The sequence below is a fragment of the Neodiprion virginianus genome, chromosome 6 (genome assembly GCF_021901495.1).
Source record: "Neodiprion virginianus isolate iyNeoVirg1 chromosome 6, iyNeoVirg1.1, whole genome shotgun sequence".
Classification (NCBI taxonomy): Eukaryota; Metazoa; Arthropoda; class Insecta; order Hymenoptera; family Diprionidae; genus Neodiprion; species Neodiprion virginianus.
In genome coordinates, this window is record NC_060882.1 from 3,671,830 (window position 1) to 3,686,025 (window position 14,196).

Sequence of the window (14,196 nt, forward strand, 5' to 3'; positions counted from 1 at the left end):
TAACAATAACTGTGGTGTATAAGCTGTCTCTGACGTTGATCGAATCGTATAAATTCGTCTTCGTACCTTCAAGTGAGTCTCGGGCTCTGTTTGCTATTTAAACGGGATTCAATTAGTTTTCGGATTACCAATTTTCACAATTTGTACCAAACCAGGATAAAACGAAAGAAAGCGAAAAAATAAAAAATAGAATAAAGAAGCGAGAAAACGAACGAACGAACGAACAAACAAACAAAGAGGTGAAGAAGTAACAAAACCACGTTAGGGCGTCGACTTAATTGAATTTATGTTCGGTATGAAAAGTTCGTAAATAGTAATGGTACAGAGTCGAGTTTCACGACGAGAATAAAGGTGTACCTATGTGTGGGTAATGCAATACATATATACGAGCCGTGGAAGTTGGCCAGCTCGACGTTTTCGAGTTATGGCATGTTTTTAGAGGAGTACTTGTACGTTTTTCGTTATAACCGGAGTCGCGCCTCGAGGCTCGATGGAGCTTTTTTTCGCCTTTCGTGTCTTCTTATTTCGAGGATGTGACCGTTGATAGACCCGCATAATACGAGGCGACGACGTCGACGTCGACGTCGGGGAAAACCATGGCCGGGCGATGAGAGAAAGAGAGAGAGAGAGTCGGGGCGATGACAGGAACACTTTGAAGTAAGAAACTCGATTAAAAATCTCAGGCAGCCAGCACTCCTTCAACCATCGTCCGAGGGGGAAGAAACTCAGCTTCGTTCGACGGGCGCAACGGAAAAACGAAACCGAGAGGCGACGCGCCCGTTATCTGCGATTCAAGTTTCTGATGTCTTGTCGTCTTTCTTCCTTCTCCTTCCCCTTTCCCTTCTTTTTTCTTCGTTACTCCGTGAGACGCGATTTCGGAAGTTGTCTCGACGTTATCACTTCTCAATATTCCCCCCCCCCCCCCCCCCCTCCCCGCTTACTTTGCTTCCTCTTTTTTGCGAAACGGAGCTTTCCAGCCATGGTAATTAACGCATACCGATATCGATTTTCAGCAAGTATACATGTATATGTATATATACGTGTACTTTGTAGATTCTTCCGTTTTTTTTTCCCCCCCGTTCTTTTCTCCTTAGCTTGTCGCAAGTTTTTACCGTCAAGATTCAACGAGCAATTCCCGGATTCATTCGTTCGATTTCCGGTATGTGTCTGCAGCAGCGACGGTGGCTTTAACACCGGCATGCCCCAAGAGATAACGCGTTAAGCTAGGTAAAAGGTCCGTTGGGCTGCTTTCGATTTATATATATCTCGACGTAGATGACACGCGAATCGCGCATTAGGAGGATTTATGCGTAAACAGGGAAGCGGGATCGATGCCGGCCCGACTTTATATACCCACCGAGCAAATGAACCTTGTCTGCTTCGCCAAGCTTCGCGTTGCGTTGTACAAAGGAGATCCCGTCCTGCAATCTCTTTATCGTATTGCAGCGGGGCACAAAAGCGCACGGAAGAGAAGAGAAAAATATTACAGTAAGCAATTACAGCTGCATACTGCGCCGGTCGGACGATGAACTGCGGGGTAAAGTAAAGATTGAGTTGCTGCAACGAGGTGCAACTTTAATATGCGCTCGTAAAGCTACTCGACTATTTATCGCCACGATTACGAATACGCGCTGCCGTTGTATGACTTTTTAACTTTATAACTTGTCAGTTGAGCTGGATGCTTCGGCTTGTAATACTTGCCCAATGATTGATTGCTCTAAACAGCTTGTTTTTGGAAATAAATTTTTATACGCGATGCGCTGGCCAGAGCAGTCAAATTTCACCGAAACAAGGAACTCTTTGTTCCGTTCTTTGACAGTCGTAAAAAAAATTTTTAAGGGCATCGTTGCGCGTCAAACGCGATAATATATGACAAGCTTCTGAATATAGATATTGATAAAAAATCACGATATTAAAACAATTGAGAATTGTTAGGCTTGACGAGCTTGAAAAGTAATTAATTTTCATGAAAAACATGCGTGCAGCATATTCGTACGATTAACGCAAATGATTCTGCAGGTTTCGATGTAAAGTATTATTATTACATATACCCAACCCCGTAGCGCAGAATCACTCTGTGTGTTTTTGTGCAATTCAACAAGCTCAACGAGGCACTCGAGTGTTTTTTGAACATCGATTGCCCGTTAATTGAAAAAGTGGCCCCCGTTTGTAAAAGCTCAAATCCCGAGTCACAGGCGTACAGACGTGTCTATAAAATTCTTTCAATCACGAGTACGTGTAATAAATGGCTTGTAAAAGTACGTCGAGTCGAATAATCTCGACCTCAAGCACGCGGAATTGAACTCTGGAGGAGTTCGAGGATCGCTAAAGTTGGCAGGGCACGTTGGAGGTGGTAAAAGGCTGCATAATTGTACACAATGCACTTACCAACCCGTCCGGGGAAAACGTGCGGACGTACCGCATCGTTCGTAAGCTGATAAGAGTTGTAGTTAAAGTAGCACGTATATATATACGTACGCGCATTACACGCGTTTCTGGAAATTCCATTACGCTGCACGGGACGTGCATTTAATACGAGAATTACGGTGGAAAAGTGAAACGCGAGAGAGGAATAGACGGAGCTAAACGGGAGAGGAAAAACTATGATTAAAAAAAAAAAAAAAAAGAAGACAAAGTACAGAAAATTAATGAAAATTGTTTATTTCTTTTTTTTTTTTTTGCCCAAGAGCGGAGATGGTCAAAATCAAAATCCAAATTGATCTTTGCGTACGATTTCTCGTATCGGCTCGGAGAACCCGTGACTCCGTTTTTATTGCGACGAGGTGAAATCGCTGGTACATACCTTGAAACCCACGGACTTTTAACGGTCGAGCTTAAAACGTCGGCCTCCCGTCGTCCTGACAATTTTACCGCACTCATTGGCGTCGGATGCCGGTCGGCGTTGGTCTTTTCGACAAATTAATTATCCCTCGGGCCCTTGGTTTACTGCGCTAGAAGGTATGCGCGTATCGCAGGTACGTAGATACAGTTTGTATACCTCGAGGAACGTCAAGCGCGTAGATGAGATTCTTCCTTCCATGCATCAGGCTCGTTAAAAATATACGTTCAAGGTGCATCCGCATCGAGGGCGATTAACCTTTGACGTTGTCGCAATTAACCTGCCACTTTAGGAATTCAAATCCCTCTCGGGCACAACAGACCCAAGTTACTTTCCACCACGATCGCGGACGGATCTGAAACCCAAGTTCCATACGAGCAGAAACACAACCTTTCCGGATCACCTTTGATTGTGATCATTTTCAGAGAGAGATAAAGAGTGTCACCCTTTTTCGGGCTTTGGTACTCAAATTGCTTTCTAAAACTGTCGACGCGTCTTTTTTCCTTCTCCGATCGTCTCGAGAATATAGCGGTTTGTTGTTAAGTTTTAGTGAAACAGGCGTTAAATTTTTCACCGTGTTTTCAACAACCGATGATTACGTACGACTAACGGCGAGTTTCCAAGCCACGATGAGAGCGTGTCCGGGTTGAAGTGGTGACGTTATCACGTATTCACCCCGATAGTACGCGGGGGTTAATATCTTCGGAACAGGACGGGACGCCGGCGGTTTTGTCTATATTAATTAAGCGGTTGTGTAATCGGCGAGTTTCTTGTCGCTCGGGCTCTGGCCGTTCCATTAGCGGCAGCCTCGTAGCTTAGCTTCGGTCTTAGGGGGGTCGGCAACGACCGGTAACGGCCAGGACCGGTTCCGCAACAACGGAACTTGGGGTAGGTCAAACCCTGGGTTACCTTGAAGTCGGAAAATACCGCCCCGCGAACTGGGACGCAGTTTCAGCGTGTAATTGTGTCGTTAAACGGTTTTAATGCTCCTGCACTCTGGCTCTTTTGTAGCGTTTCAACACGCGTTACTCAAAGGTTGCACTTTACCTTCGGCAATACGGAACGCCGGATTTACAAACTTCTTTCAACGTTCAGCGCGAACAGTGAGAAGAAACGAGATTCAACGCAATTTTTTTGTCAAATCGGTGATCGAATCGAAATCCAAGTAAATTACGTACAAGGGTACGATTTGCATTTTGCATACAGGTAAACAATGCATCAGATACCACGTGCAAGCGATTACGCATCGATCATCGAGTACGTTGATCGTTGAGCAAAAGTACAGAGGTCATCGTCCGGAGACCGACGACGATATGTGGGGCTGTTTTGGTCCGGGAGTATAATTGGGTCTAAAGGGTTATCCAATTAGTAATTATCACCGGGAACAGCTATGGCACAGGCCGTAAACTCCACCGTCTCAATTAAGTCCCGCGTTACATTGTGCGGACCGCTGCAGCGTTGCTTCTAAACGATACTCTCCAAGTTTATAATATATACGCGTCTCCAACGAGTACAATACCCGAGTGGTACGTACGCCAAGGTGAGCGAATTCGTTTTTCGAGGAGGAGCGAGACAGATTCTCGGTCTTAATGATAATGAAAAACGTAACCGGCAATTAGGAGGGCCGCCTAAGTGTATAAGACGGTAATCGCGGTTTTCATTGTCGTTTTAACGAGTTTGCGAACTTCGTAAAAGTGCTTATACCCAATTATCGCGCGTCGCAAAGAAATCCGTTCACCACAGGCTCTCTCTGCAAAGCTCTTTTGTACAGGTGGGCTATACCGGACGGATAATATAGCCGTATTCCAAGTGGATCGCGCGATTTTATCTATGTATAAACACATTATACACACACACACACAAACACACACACGCACACATATACGTAAATAATACTTTTTGCAGCACCATCAGCGCGTTCGAAAACGCGCACGCGATTGAAATCCGCAGAAGCTGCAGTGTTTGTAGTTTTCAATTAACTTGGCGCCTGTTTCAACCCCCCCGTAGCACCCTTTCTCCCCCTCCTGCTCCGGCGCGACCCGTAATTACGTTACAATTATTCAATTTGATCGCATTGTTCGCCGCAGCCGGACTCTTTAGAATTTCTTTATTTTTATTTCATCGTCATCGTCACCGTCGTCATCATTTTTCTCCCTCGTTCGGAGTTTCAGCACTGTAACTACGCCATGGAGTAGCGTGTTGCAGCATCTGCGGTTAGTGATCAGTAAGCCAAACAAAGAGAGAGAGAGAGAGAGAGAGAAGAAGAAATAAACCCCTTAGTCTTCATTGTTCGATAGGAGAAAAAAATATGTCGCGACGGTGAGTGTAAAAAATTCAATCTCGCCGTTACCATTGACGAAAATATATTTCGAATGGTTTTCACCGCACCAAGTTCCAAGTCTGGTAAACAAGTTTTCTTTCACCGGCTCAGACTTTCGTAATAACATGCACAACCGAACGTGATCGCTGATAATAATCGAACGTAATTAGTTTTATTTCCTCCGAACGAAGAAAGAAGAAATAAAAATTTACGATATTGTTCCCGCCGCTTTTGCCATGAAACAAAAATCGTTCCACACCCTCCCGCAGTCAGCTACACACACGCGCGCAAACATTTACGCATTCGGGGTACCAACAGGCTGCTGCTCGTATACGGTATCGGGGGCACAAGTATTATACCTACAGGGGTTGCATATGGGTGTAACCATATAGACGCTCGTGTTTCGGCGCGGTACCCCGCAGCGATGGGGCTCAATTTGTTATTGGGGCGTGTTTGAACGGGCCTATTTTTTCACCCCACCCTACCGCACTCTCCGATCTCAAGTGCCATCCCGGCACGCCACAGGACCGTTGAAATATACGGGGTGAGAAAATCAAAGCCGGGTGTTGCAACGGTTTATACTCACGTCTGCGAGTGTTTTGATTTTGGTAATTTTCCTCCTCCTAAGTTCGTCGGACGGGAAAATTGGAAAACGAAGCTTTTGCCCGGTGCTCGATAAGAGACGAAGAAGCTAAACGTTCCGAACTAACGACACGTACGCGGCGTTGAGTCGGGATCGGTGATGAATCGGTCAATCGGTTCGACGTTGGGCGGGTTTATTTGTGGATGAAAAAATCCAGAGCCGAGGCGCGAACCGGGAGACGTGAAACTCCATTCCTATGCCAAGGCTGGATGGGCTGTCAACCTTGACGGGATCCAAGCGGTATTCCTGAGTGCCTCCGAGAGAGAATCGCGCTCGTCTTCGCCTGCATCTTGCCGGCATCGAGGCCTACTTCGCACCGTCAAAAGGGATTCCAAGACGGAGATAGAGAGTCGAGGGAGAGGAGGAGAGACGGAGAGAAAGGAGAGGAGAACGGAGAACCGGGTTAGAGTCGCGGGCCACACACAGTGGCGTATAATGCACTTGGTTCCTCGGTAATTGAATTATGGGCTAAAAGCTTCGTCAAATGTTTGTCCCACCCCCGGCTGCCGCGGCACCGACCCCACGTCATCGGACCCCCAATGATATTGTTTCGAAATTGTGTTATTTCCGTTCATTAGATTACCCGCCTAGCGCCAAGTGATCAATTATCCGTAACGCACTTTTTCCCGTCAATATATTTAACCGCCGAGCTGAGCGGGATTGTGCTTTCCTTATTACCAACTTTTTTCTTTCTTTCTCAGCTTTTTTTTCTTACACGTACCTTTACCCGCCTTCTAATTTTCTTCCGGAATCCACGCGCCCAGCGATCGCTCAAACTTTATCGATCTACTTACAGGTCCTCGAAATTACGGACCAGATATTTGGACGGCTGCGGGCTTCTGGAAATATCGGCACGACGCGAAAGGGATTCTCCATCCGTTATCGATTTCGCCCATGGTAAGTACCAGTGATTTTAATGTTTCCACATCCGGTTAGAGTGGGTATGGTATAATACGCAATTGGAACAGAGAAGAAGTAAAGATTCGTTCTCGACAGGCAGGGTGAATAAAATTGAATTTATTAGACTGTCGGAATTATTACTACATTATTATTATTATTTTTTTTTTCCTTTCAAATCGGAGAACTTACGACACTTTGACGACGCTGTCGAAGTGCCTTTTGGTATAAAATCGTACAACCATTACGTGAGAATGTTTTTATCGTCTCTTGTTGTTTTTTTTCTTTTCTTTTTTGTTCCCCCTCTTCATTCAATTTTATTTTTATTAACGAATCAACGACTGCACAACTCCCGGTTATACTTCTTACTCTTTATACCCAAAGTTTACGATCGATTTACCCGATACACCATCAAATGTCGGAGGATGACGCGAGCCTGGCAGCCCGTGAAATTCATTCTCCCATTCGAGTATTTCCAGCGGTCGACTTTGGGCTATGGAACTTTCGTGTTCCCGGGCAATGAACAAACGAATAAGAATTAAGTAAATTGGTTGTACGCAGGAGTCGGGTTTTTACGGCCTCGATAACGGGCGGATAAATACAGGTGTTGGGACCGGGCTGCTGGTGCCATGCGTCGAATTGTTCTTGGATATCGTTTACCCAAGTGCCCGGATACACACCAAAAAACTTTAAAACGAATTTACACCCTTCCCCGTTGCACGCGTGCATTGACGAGTTTTATGGCGTTGAACTTATCCGTGGCGTTCGCCTCTCTCACTACGCGGCTGCATGTTTAAAAGACCAATGAACCCGACGAATGCAAATCGACTATACAAGCAGCGTACAGAGCTGGACGTTTATGCCGTTTTCTCGTTATTTTTTTTTTATCAAATTTCTTTTTCTACTTTTTTTTTTTACCATTCACTTTAATTAACAGCTCGAATTTTACACCCCGCATGCGAATCACAATACAAGCCTTGTTCCTTTTGTCTTTGACGATCGTGCACGCGGTGATCGAATGCATTGCGTGCACACCATTCTTTTTGCAAACGTGCCTGATGTGGGTAACCTGGAAAAAGTTACGAGAGTCGCTTGAAATTCAGCGAGTTATTATTTTTTTTCCTCTCTCTCTCTCTCTCTTTTGTTCTAGCAACAGCAGCAGCACGAGATCGTGAGAATTTAAAATCGTGACTTTTCTCGCGAACCTTGAAACGTTCCAATCCATCGCATTCATCCATCACGGGCGTGTTTGGAGCTTGCGTTAAAGCTTCTGGTTAGGTGGGTAATTTACTCAACACGGATTTGCGATGCACGGATGTTCTCTAATTCGTCGAAACGGCATTAGCACACGTCAACCGAAGTCGAGATCCTTAGAATCCGAGTTGATTATAGAAGCGAAGGTTAAAGCGGGACTGAGGGTTGCTTAAATAAGCTGCCTTCTCGTTTAAACCGATTCTGTATTTCTAATCCAATATACAATAATCCCCGATCATTCTCTACCTTGGATCAGGCGGGAAAAAGGAAAAGGGAGAACGAAGGGAAATTCGCGAAAAGCCCGAAGTCTCACCCTTTGCAATCATCTCTATATAAATAGGTCAAAAAGGGCTGTAGGTGTACATTATACACTTATATCCGTTTTAAGGGTGTCGAAACTACGATCAACAATCTGACAAACATTGAACTCGCGTCGATCGAGAGAAGAAGGGAGGGGGGGGGGGGGGGGGGGGGGAAGAGAAAAGGAAATTTATATCTCCATGGTGAAATTTTATGGGATTTCGGGAATTCGCGGGAAGTTCTGCACCGAAAACCTGGAGAAAATCGGGGTACGATGACTAGTAGTGCAGGGGTTGTTGCCACAGCGCGACCCTTGACCGCGGGGAGAAAACAAAGGTTTCCTAGTCTCCGGATCGAAGCGGAGGAGGACATTGTGCTGTGTATGGATATGTATATGTGTGTGTGTGTGTGTGTGTGTGCGTGCGTGTATGTGTATGGCATATGTGCACCGTATAGGCACATGGCTCGGCGTTTGCACGCATCGCCGTAGCAGCAAACCAAACAAATAAGTGTCGTGGCAATGGTTCTCTCGCTCGCCACTCGTGAGCCTTATGGTGTGATTTCTAAATCACATTCAATTTCTCCGGGGAATTGCGAGGCTTATTGTTCGACCTCGACGAGGGTGCGGAGGAGCGACGACGACGAGCGAAAGACCAAATTAATCCCACAGAGGCGACAACAACCGGCTTAACCCCGTGCACCGATCACACTTAGCAGTCCTTCTATTTCTGTTTACCCTCCAGCATTCTCAAGATCGAGACGAAAAATCCCTCAGGAACTGAGGCTTTTATCCCTTTCCCGACGATGGTCGAGCCTTTCGTTTGTACACGTACGCATGGTGCGAAATCGAACGAAGCTTGAAATTTCATTGAACAATTAAACTTGCAGCATTATTATCGTACGGGAATGTCTTTATCCGAATAGTAACGTAACCGGTGAGCTGATTCTCGAAAGCGAGATTTGCTCGCAGAGGCGTGAACATAAACATATGATGTTTACTCTGTGCGAACTTCGCCTCCCTCCCCCTCCCCCCCCACCCCCTCAGTCCAAAGTTTATCGTCAGTGTCGAACTCGCAACGGTGAGGAACGCACGTCGCGAAATTCTTGTATCTATCCGGCCGTGTGTACAAGAGTATCGGTAATCTTAACCGAAACCTTTATTAATACGTCGTACGTCAGCGGGTATAACGCGAGTGTCGAGAGAATTTTTGTGCACTCTTTCCGTAAAAGCTTTCGTTGCTTCGGTTAATGGACACCCTCGACGGCGGAATGTGACGGGAAAAATTTGTCATCTTTGTGGTTAATTGTGATGGTGTTGGGTTACGAGTGAATGTGGCTCGCGATTCTCGGTTGCACAATCGACGATGGAAGCGCAGGATATCCTGAACGATCGTCGTACTCGTCGTGGTAAGTAGGTACTTAACTTGCGTATGAATAATCTGCGGGAAATAATGGGTCGATACGTAATTATGCGTTTTTTTAATTTCTTTAAAATTTCTCGTTGCGGGGAGGATTTTAATTATCGTGCGTATCGAAGAATCGTTTCTCTTCCATACCTGTGCAGACTGTGCTCGAAGCGATTCGATGTACCGAAACTTACCCACTTCATCCCGGGATACAAAAACCAGGGATTTTAGGCAAAGGTCAAAGTTCGCGCGTTTTCTATACCCGACACAGTGTGAGCGGGATCTAATTTTCGAGGTAGTTTGATGCGAGCGAGTTGAAATTTCGGGCAAAGTTCGCTCCGTCGGGTTAGTATGAGCCATGCGGTATCCGAAGGGACCGGAAGGACGGACGGACGGGCGAGGCGACGTGGGCGATGGTAGATCGTACCTTTGTGACCCGATTAAAAGGTATTTGTTTAGAGAAGCGTGGTCGCAGCCCCCCGTCCTAATAACGAACCGGGCACGGCGATATCGGCGATATGCGGGAACGACGTCGGGTTATGGAAGGAGGACTCTCTACTAGTATAAATAGAGGACGGGAGAGAAGACCACCCAGGGGAGAACGGCGATACGTTGCTTGGTTGGTTGATCCGACGGACACTCCTCCGTCCACCGTCCCGGGCGTCGCGACGCCGGCGTTTATTCCGCCCGCAGCTTCACCTCGTCGGATACCGTTCGCCACCGGAACAACATACACAGCCACCGGGGACGCGGTCGAGAAAACGCTTCGGTGAGCTTAATTCGGTTGCAAATTTAAGCACCTTTGTTCGCGCGGCTTGGATTCTGTGCGTTTTTATCTTTCTTTTTACATTCTTTATTCTAATTTTGACTTTTTCTTCTCTTTGGTTTCGTCTCGCTACCCAAATCCTCTCTTTCTGTACCGTAACACCTACAGATGAAAAGTTTCGTTTTCACAGAGTATAGAGGTTATCGTTTTATTCGTATTTTCTAACGATCTTCAAGCTCTGACAAACAATTTATACGTTCGATTTTTCAACATTGGGATCAACGATACGCGTGAGAGTATTGATCTGTTAGACTCAGGCATTCGGTTTCTTTGCGAAATTCAATGAATCAACCTGTCGCCGAACGTGCACTCGAGTTTTTTTACAGCTCGAAAAAGCTTGAATTAAATTCGGAGCTGAAAGTTGTATCGTGAAAATTTTGAATTATGAATTTGTTGATATCATTTACGGGTCCACGTCGATATTTGCTGTCGTGAAATATTGAAAAGCTGGCCGAGAGGGGCGAAAGGAAAAGAGAGAGAGAACCGAGGGGGATCATCGTCGGAGGTTCTTTAGGGATCTATTGAAAACGCGTTACCGGACAAAGTTTCGACTCGAGGAGGCGCGAGCGTCGCCTGGCGAAAGGCCATTCATCACTCGTTTCTTTACGAGCAACTCGCTCAGATTACAAGGGGCCCCGGAAATAAAAAAAAAAAAAAAAAATACACTCCTAGGCCCGGTGCTTTTGGGTTTGAGCGATGGCGGCTTAGCGGTTAGGCGCCGGTGGGATATATTACCGAAAATTAAGTACTCCGCAACCGCACAGCCGACGTCTCTCTTTACGCTCTGCATCTATACCGCCATCTTTTTGCAAACCTTTTTACCCGCGCCTCAACCCTCGACTAGTTCGTTTTACCCGCGAAAATACGAAGGGGTTGGAGAAAAAAAAAAAAAAAACGTAGAAAAAACGTCGACAAAAACTCTCTGGCTCTTCGCGCAAGACTTCTTTATTATCCTCGTTCAAGATTCTTTATGTAAGCCACGCATCTTCCAACCAATTCTCAACCCAATTATTACCCCCCCCCCCCCCCCCCCCCCCCGCCCTGTATTAAATGTTACGCACAAAGAGCAAAAAATTTTGTCATTCGGCTTATATACGTCTTACGCTCGGCATCTATAATTTCCTCCAATCTAATCCACCAGACGAGCTTGAAAGAAAATCGCTTCAATAAATTACAATCGAATCTTTTTTAAGTCTCTTTAAAAAATGAAACGTTATCTCTGACTTCAATTCATTTCTTCAGAAGTCTAGACGCAAATTTTAGGCGGCAGAATAAAGAGCAATGTAAGGACAATCTATTTTGTGTCAGGAAATAAGGGTAGAGGACGTTTCGTTCCTGTTGTTGCGGTAGGTTTTCAGGATTGAAATTATTCGCGAAACCGAAGCGATGAAAAAATTTTTCCACATCGCATCGAGCAGAAAACTCCCAACTTGGCTAGCAGCTTTTCTTCTCGTCAATATTCGCATTATCTTGCGTCGAACTCGTTATCGTGCCCTTGCAAGCTTCCACCTCCTCATGGAAGCTCACTTTTTGAACTCTCCCCCAAAACGCGTTCGTAAGCCGGGGAATCTAAAGGGCGTGACGTGTGGCATCGTCCCTGCATATTATACTTCGATAGGTAAAAGATTGGGCGGTCGGCTGTCCGTGAAGGATTGATGGATGACGGAGAAGGAGGAGGAGGAGGAGAAGCGATACGATACACGTGTTGTCCCCGATAACGAGGTTGCATTGTGTTTCGGAGTCGGGTGCAGTGAGAAAGAAGGCTGCGTTTATACGAGGGAAAGAGAGAAGTTTTTCTCCCCGCCTTCACTTTCATTCGTAAATTATTTCCATCCTCCATCGGACGTTGATTTTGTTTGTTTAAATTTTTGTTTCTTTTTTCTTCAACGTTTGTTTATCTCCATGTTTTTCTCTTTCATACCCCCGAATACCGTCCTTTAATTCCTCTCGCCGCGGACGAAGTCTCGCGTTATCTTTCCGGGGGTTAGCGTGCCTCCCACTTTTCCTACTCTGCCTTCGGGGCGAACAACGCACACGGTTATCTTCGCGGACGTAATAAGGTTAGGTAAGAATGCCGGGGACCTGCGGGAGGCGGTGGGGGGCCTCCTTCAAAGCAACGATTCTAATTATTTTGCGGGAAATTCCTGCCGTTAGGTATTTTTTTTTTCCCTCTCCCCTCCCCTTCCCGCCTCTGTCCTTCACCCTCACCCTAACCCCCCCTCACCCCTCTACTATCCCGTTCCCTATTTTCTTCCCGTCCTCTTTGCCCCGCACATAGCCCGGAGGCCCACGGTTGTGGTTTGTACCCTGCGATACGCGGAGGGAAAGTATACGCGCGTGTAATGTAAGAGAAGACTCGTGGTGGGGTTGCCGGTATTATAAAGACTCGTGCGGTGCGGAGAGGAAAAAGCAGCAGCTTGCGGAGGACCGAAAGTCACCCTCTGGGCAAGATCGATGCAGTGGCAGAGTCACGGTTACTCGCTAAAATTTGTTGGATATTTTTAGGGATAAGGAAAATGAGCTTGGAGATTTTTTTTCTTTTATCTTCTTCTTCTTCTTCTTCTTCATCTTCTTTTTAAACAAAAATATCTACGCCTCTGGTGCGGCCGTGCAGTGTTTGCCGTTAGGATGAGCTGTTTGCCCGTCGAAAGTGCAACTCTGTGTTTCGGGTTGAGAAAAACGTGACGAGGAGTCGCTGGTTTGGATTTTAAAACCCTCAGGCTGCTGCTGTTGCTGCTGCTGCTGTTGTTGCCGATGCAGCAGCGGCTCGACGCCGTCGACGATCAGAGATCTGTTTCTCTGTAATTGATTTAAGTTCGACGCGATGTTGTTTTTCGTTTCGCTTGTGTAGAATGTTGCGTAGCCGTCGTTGCTTTCCACGCTAGAGAGGAGGGCCCGTCGAGTCACTTGACAAACAGAAATTAGAAACGTGAAAATGCTCTCACGAGAAACAATGCTCGGTATACGCCAGTTTCGAACGTCAGGCGGCTAGAATGGAAATGCTTTTACCCGAATACTACCCTGTGTTCGTCGAGAGGATCGACGCCGAACCCCGATTACGGCTGTATCCACTCTACGCCGTACAGATAATCAGAAATGAGAGCGAAATTTTCACCCTCCTATACACGTGTGTGTGTGTGTGTATATATATATATATATATATTGGAACAATCGGGCCAATCGAACCTGAAAGAACGTCTTATACGCGATTATATTTGAGTCCCTCTTTGAAGATTGGAGATTTCGTTACGTATACGGGGGACGCCTTTTTCTACTCGCACTTATACTTTTATTGCTTATAATTTAAGGTTAGGTGTGAGCCAGATAATATATCAGGAATCTTTTGTGTCGCGATAAAACTGTAATCAAATCCATCAATAATCCAATAATAAATACTTTCATTCTAAATGGACCGGGAAAAATGCGTGTACCTTGTACCCTCCATCTTTCTCTCTCTCTCTCTCTCTCTCTTACTTCGATAAAAGCTTCTTAGTCGGGGGACTCGGCTACGACATAACCTCGCGATTCGACTCGCGCTCCCTATGTACATATACAATACACATACACGGATGTGCGAAGCTGTATAAAATATGTTTCAAAGCGTCGCGACGACCGTCTGCTCACTTTATATATGGTCTACATGTATATAAAAACACTTGTCTATATGCATCGGTGCACTTGTAAGCGTCGTCTATCGTCGACGCACAGGTC

The 14,196-nt window shown here is 45.9% G+C and overlaps 2 protein-coding genes across 9 annotated transcripts in view; one reads left to right on the forward strand and one right to left on the reverse strand.

Annotated features, from left to right (window-relative positions):
• LOC124306788 (teneurin-a) overlaps nt 1–14,196 on the reverse strand; it is a 489,347-nt gene that overhangs the window by 98,942 nt on the left and 376,209 nt on the right. The gene's annotated exons all lie outside the window — the stretch shown is intronic.
• LOC124306797 (uncharacterized) overlaps nt 1–14,196 on the forward strand; it is a 156,293-nt gene that overhangs the window by 56,110 nt on the left and 85,987 nt on the right. For both annotated transcript variants that reach the window (XR_006908685.1, XM_046767823.1), the window contains exon 3: nt 6,599–6,699. Coding sequence is in view for 1 of the 2 variants with exons in the window: in XM_046767823.1 (XP_046623779.1) it covers nt 6,599–6,699 (101 nt within the window). In the remaining variant the exon portion in view is untranslated. The remainder of the gene's footprint in view (nt 1–6,598; nt 6,700–14,196) is intronic.